At 47.0% G+C, this 6356-nt stretch overlaps 1 protein-coding gene across 1 annotated transcript in view; it reads left to right on the forward strand.

The window, feature by feature from the left end:
* The first annotated feature begins 3071 nt into the window (after nt 1–3071).
* LOC113134914 (uncharacterized) overlaps nt 3072–6356 on the forward strand; it is a 12082-nt gene continuing 8797 nt past the window's right edge. Inside the window, exon 1 of the mRNA XM_026314507.1 lies at nt 3072–5607. Within this exon, the coding sequence (XP_026170292.1) occupies nt 3072–5607 (2536 nt within the window). The remainder of the gene's footprint in view (nt 5608–6356) is intronic.

Genomic DNA, 6356 nt, shown 5'->3' on the forward strand with positions numbered 1-6356 from the left:
GTCAGTGTCTAAACTACCACACACTGCAACTGCTACACAAAAAACACAAGAAATGTACCATTTCTACACAGACCTCTCTCCATTTAAAAAAGGGATATTATGTTGGTGCCAGACAACAATGCCTAAGACTTAGAATTATTTTTTGTGTTTGCTGCAGCTTTAAAATGTTAGCGGAATAAAATGCTGTGTCTGGTACATTGGCTTGTTAGAATAGCAAATAGTGAAGCCATTTTCACCTTTAAACATGCATGGAAAATACTGCAGGGCCATCCACTGTTATGACACATTGTTTGCTTTACTTTAAATAATTGTACTCTGGGAATTAACGTTAGAAGCAAAAGTACATGCACAGCACAGCAGAAATATTTTGAGGAACATATTATTCTCCCCTTTAAAATAAGCCTAAATGAGTCACCAAGACCAGCGTGAGAGAGATAAACTGTTTTCTGGTGCAGATTTGCAGCAGAAAATGAGTCTTACTGAAAAACTGCCTAGAGAGGAGGGACTTTGAAGGGGAAAGTGATAAACTATGCACATGACGTCTTCCCATTGTGTTTGTATGTGTGTATGTGTGTGTATTCTCAATCTAATCATCTGCTGCTGTGATGATGCTGTGCCACGTAGACTGCTAGGGTGAGTGTGTGTGAGGGAAGGTTAATGCTGTATGAGGAGCGTACCGTGCCGCTCAGAAAGGTGGGAGGCGAGAAGCAAGACACTGCAGCTCATCAGCTTGTACTGACTTATTCTCATTAACAGATCTGACACAGAACACTGTGACTCACTAATGATGGAGCCAATTTTCGTTACAGAAATCATGAGATGAGACATTTTCTGGAGCTTTCTGACTAAGGCAGTGTACAAGTAAGCAGCAGCTTGTCTGTGTTATGACTCTTGTCCCTTAAGTTTAATGAAATTGTTTTCATTTCAGGGCTGCCCACACCTGCCTGTAGAAACACCTGCACCCACTGTATTGTATGCATGGCCTTAAATTGACAATGTCCCTGCAGCTCACATGCACCACCTCTCCAGCTGTTTTGGTGTGATATGCAGTGCCAGCTCCGAGTTTATCTTTGTTCAGCTTTGAGTGGATGTGCTGACTGGGCCAATAGAAACACTGATGCATACTGTTTAAAAAGATAGAGCCAATAGCATTCCTGGTGGATTACTTTGTACAGTGAACATTTCTGCTGTTTACCTGAAGTTCATCAGACCAAACACTTAAACAGCTGCTGCAACACACCTGTAATAACCTTTAAACACATTAATCCAACCACACATCCTGTTTCATTTCCTCATCATGAAACAACACAGCCCACCGGCGTTTGTCCGTACATGGTAAATGTCAGTATATTAAGACTGCAGTCTGAAATCTAAACCCACGTTCATAGTCTCTGATGCCCCTGATTATTACCTGTAGCGGAGGTGTGACCTTACATCCCTGCCCGGGGACAAGAAAATGTGATATGACCTTACCATGAGTCTTCAGTGCGGCATCAAGCACCCCCCATACACTTCCGTTCGCCTCACCTCTCCTTTCCTCGGTGTGGTACGAATCACTCCTCCTATCGGTGAGTGGGCTGCAAGTCAAATTAGCTCTCCGTCATCCTGAGCGCACCGGAGGCTACTGCGGTAAGATGCGGCGACGCACGATGCCGAGCCGCGGTGGATGAGGTGATGGGCAGTGGCCGAGGACAGACCGCAAAAGGCTCCATCGTTGCATTTGGCTGTAATTCAGACGGAGGGACATGAACTGAGCGCATGTGTGACTGCTTTGTAGCGGTGAAGCTCCAGTGGTGCAGGCCGACTGGACGGATGTGGTGGCGCTGATCCCACTGAAGGATGCTCCCGAGGAAGACTGGATAGACTGCGCCCGTAAACAAGAAGGAAGACACGTTAAGTAAAGGACACGCAGTTCAAAGGCTGCGCATGAAACACTGAGGCATCGACTGAGGTGAGAAATAAAGGCGCTCATCCCTGGACGTGTTTGCTGGGGATACTGGTTTCGCTGGTACAGTGTGTGGTGTTCCGTGGTTCATCTTCATCATAGTGGTACACAGTCTGCTGATGTGAGTAAGCTTAGCGTGATATGCGTGGTCCAGACCTATTTTTGCCGCTTATGTGGCGGTTTATTAAGTCACTTTGGGTAAATCCCGAGCTGAGAAGGCGTGACGGGTGGATTTAAGGGTTTGTAGCCACTTGTGTTTGATTTTTAGTCCATTTGATGATCTATGAGGCAGATGCACTAAATAATGTAATTGTAATTGTAGTGTGAATCCACATTTTCATATAAATAATAAGGTCTGTAGGAGCAGAATGGACAGAAGTCACATGGACTCAAATGTATGACCTTTGACAGGTAGCTGTGACCCAAAACAAAGTCACACTAAATCATTTCTCTGGACTCAATAGTCAAAAATGTAAAACATTAGATTTCTTATTCATCAGGCAGATATTTATCCCAGCATGATTCTTGCTGCTTTAGCCATATTAATCAATTTCCCAGTACATCTGCTGTTTCTTTATGAGCCCACGTCACAATTTATCACTTTTTTGTTTTCTTTGTTTTGTCCTACTACCCTACAGGACGTTGTGTGACAGTGATGAGAGGCCTGAAGACAGCATCACTGAGCATCAGTCTGAAAGAGAACAAACTTCTCATTATCCTCTCTATCATCAGTGCTGACAGCTGATGGTTTGACCTGGGCGTTTCTCTTCTTCGTCAGGAGACTCTCAAAGGAGCAACAAAGGGAAACAGCAGTACAACTCCAGCTCACTGTCAGGAAAACAAATTCTCTTTTCTGTCCAAAAACTAAGATGTGTTCAGAATGAACTGGTAAGATATGAGATTAGCAAGGGAGTCTGCTCTCTCTTGTCAAATCGAATCAGCAAGAAATTCTTCACAGCATCTCAGCTATTTTATAATGTGCAGCTCTGAATCAAGAATAGACTCTTGATAGTGGCATCATTCCTTCTCGCTAATGAGAATTCAGCTCGACCTGACAGACTACATTTTAATAATGAGTGAGGGAGGACAAGACAATAAAACATAGATGAGGCCAACAACAAGCACCATGCTCCAGCAGAATAACAACAACAACTATCCCTGCCTAAATGTGTCAGGCACCACCCGGGAGATGCTCCAAAAGTGCTCCAGAGCTGCTCTGCCCTTTCCCAGCAGGCTGGAACTGGGCCTGGGAGACCTACCACTGATACGGGGGCTTCGAGCCTGGGCCCTGTGCTCCAAGAACCGCCGGAGGGCTGGCGGTCTGCCGGGAGGAGGACAAGCCCCAACAGCTCCTCCTGCAGGCCGTGGGAGTTTGGCTTCCTGCCCCAAGCCTGCAGATGTGTACCTGAGTGGGGAGTGGGGTCGCTTGGGGTATGGGCTTCCCTTGGGTCTGGATGCCAGACAGGCTGGGATCGGAGCTTTGATAACGGTTGCCACCCTGAAGACCTCAGAGGGCAGTGGGAAGCCACAGACCCAATGCCTCTTCCTCCAAACTGAGAAAGGGAGCTGTTTGTACTCAACAGCTAAGCCTGGGTCTGGTGTGACTACCAGTGCAGCCTCCAGTGTGGTTGGGGGATGGCTAAGAGGGAAGACAGGAGAAGCAGGAGGCAGAGACACCCCAGCCAGGAGGAGGGACAACGGGACAACTCAGCCAGCACAGACTGGAGCAAACCGGGTTAGGGTGCGTTCGGGCCGGAGATGGAGGAAGTCCGGCAATGCAGCAGGCTGTGAAAAACTAGCAGTGAGCAGAGAGAGGCAGCAGAGGAGCAGGGAGGATCCTGCTGGAGAAATCACCCTGGAAGAAAGGCAGGAAGAACGAGACAATGGGGCCTTGGACAGTAAACAGTTTTCAAGCCCACAGCGGGATGGCAAGAGAGCCCGACAGGAGAAAGAGGCAGCTTGCAAAAGTCCCACATGCTGCCACAGTGCTTCTCCTAAAACCTGCACTCAGTCTGGAAGGAAAGCACAGAGAACGGGGAGCCAGGAGGAACACGAGGGAGGTGAAGGCCTGAGAAGAGGGATCCCAAAGAGGCTGACCAGTGAGGTCAAGGGAATGAAGAAGGAAAGGCAAAAGAAAGAGGAGGAGGAAAAGGGAGGCCTCTGTGACATAGAGTCATCTAACGCTGTTTTGGTTGAACCAAACCATGACCTAAAATCTAACTGCTGTCACACAGAATCCCCAAGCAGCTCTGATGTTGAGCAGATTAGACAGGCAGAGTGCAGTGATAAGCTGAAGACGGACCTCTCTCGCAGCAAGGCCAAATGTTCAGAGAAAGAGCAGGATGCAAACTCTGACATAGTGAAAATACATACTGGAAACAGTGATTTCAGTCATGTCCACTCTGCACAATCGACAGGCAGCTTTAAATCAACACATAACAGCGGATCTGGTGATAGAAAACCACCTGAAAGTCCTTGTGAAGAACCAGGGGCTAATGCAGATGGATTTGCTGATTGTGTAGAAGAAAGTCAAGAATCTGAAAAAACGATGGAGCGTGGTGAAGTTGAAGAGGAGGCAAGAAACATCAAGCTGACTCCTGCTGATTGCTCAGTTGTGTCCAACTACAGGGAGGGTGTCTCTGCCTCCACCAGCACAGCAGTCCTCCCTGAGTCCCCCACTCCTGCAGAGGGCAGCACCTGCACTGTTCAACACAAGGCTTTTTGGCTTCAGGGAGAGCAAGGGAACATCCAGGAAGAGCACCTGGAGGGGCATCAACAAGAAGAGGCAGATAGTGGAGTCACAGGTAAAGAAGAACTGGATTTTAGAACGTTTGAGCCCCAAGAGCTGAACTTTGTGGCTGAGGTGATTAACACTGTGAACAAAGGTTCACCTTCACCTCCCAGGCACAGAGATCCCTCGATCGTTGAGGCAGACCTAAAAGGACACAGTGCTGACTGCAGGGCAGCTGTGTCTGAACAGAAAGCAGAGAGGCTAAATCCCGAGGAGGGTGCTGAAGCTGGGGGGACTTGGAGGAGGGTGAGCTCCTGCAACAAGCTGGACAATGACAGTGGTCAATGCAATAATGATAAAGAACAAGACACTGAGGAAGAGATCAGTGTTAGGGACATACAGGAGGACAAAGAAACAAAGAGAAATTGTGCCCCAACAGACAACTGGAGGTTACAGGAGTCTGCAAATGGATCCAGGGAGAGGGATAAAGAAAATCCAGACCCCATGGGTCAAACAAAAATCATCCCTGTTGAAGAAAATGGAAAGACCAGCACTAATGTCGCTAATATTGGCTGTGCTGATCCCTCCACCTCTCGTGCACTCTCCCCGGCTAATCCTGCCCCCCCTCTGCAGCCCCTTGGATCCATGGCAACCGGCCTGCCTTGTCTGGTAGCGGAAGAGGACGAGGAGGAGGACAAGGAGGGCGCTGGAGTGACGGCAAGAGACGGAGAGGGAGGACAGGAAGGGAAGAGGAGAGAGCTGGAGGGTGAGGAGGAGAGCAGCTCCACTGTGGCCACTGAAGAAGGGAGAAAGGAGGAAGAGGGCGAGGAAGATGAGTTTGGAGTGTTCATGCAGGCGGAGGGAGAGCCACCCTGGGGTGAGGGGTTCACCCTGTCTGCCTCAGTGCCTTGTGGGAGTGGAGATAGTGTTGGTGAGTCTCATGGTTGTCAGTTTGTTGCTGTCTGTCTCTTTCTATCTTTTCTTCCTTCTCTTTCAGTATCTTCTCAGCCCCCCTGGGAGCTGCAGTAACTTTGCCTCTCTGTTTGCTGTAGACATGTAGACAGGGGAGTTTTGGTTAAAGCTGACAATGCTGCCACTAAAATGCTTCAGAAGTAGAGTAGAGTCTTTTTAAAGATGTCAGAAATATACACATGTAGAGACATAAAACAATTTTGTGTTGTAGTGCTGGAATAACAACAATAACACTCATTTTCAACCCTTTGTAAAGTTCCAGGAACGTGTGTACACACACTGTTTAAAGGGAAATACCAGTTATTTTGCATGTTTTGGTCCATTACCTATAACTCACACATACTTTATAGCACATTTAATTCATCTGATGTGCGCTGATTAATTTGAATGTACTTTTCCTGGTTTATATTAATATATGCCCAGTATGGATCTCTATTAGCAGTAACACTATCATTATGATTAAAGGCAGTGGAGACTTGTTAAATCAATCCTCACTCACCATGCAATTATCCCATGACAACAAAAAGATGTTAACTGTGATGGATTACACATTCAGAGCAAGTGTCTTTGTATGGAAATGAATAGAAACAAATGGCTGTGTGAATGGTGGGGGAAAAAAACAGAGCAAAAGGTTAGAAAAAGGTATTTCTAATTGTCTGTGTGGTTTCACATTTCATTAAACCATTATTATTCATGGCCTAGTGATGA

Source organism: Mastacembelus armatus, chromosome 13, assembly GCF_900324485.2.
Source record: "Mastacembelus armatus chromosome 13, fMasArm1.2, whole genome shotgun sequence".
Classification (NCBI taxonomy): Eukaryota; Metazoa; Chordata; class Actinopteri; order Synbranchiformes; family Mastacembelidae; genus Mastacembelus; species Mastacembelus armatus.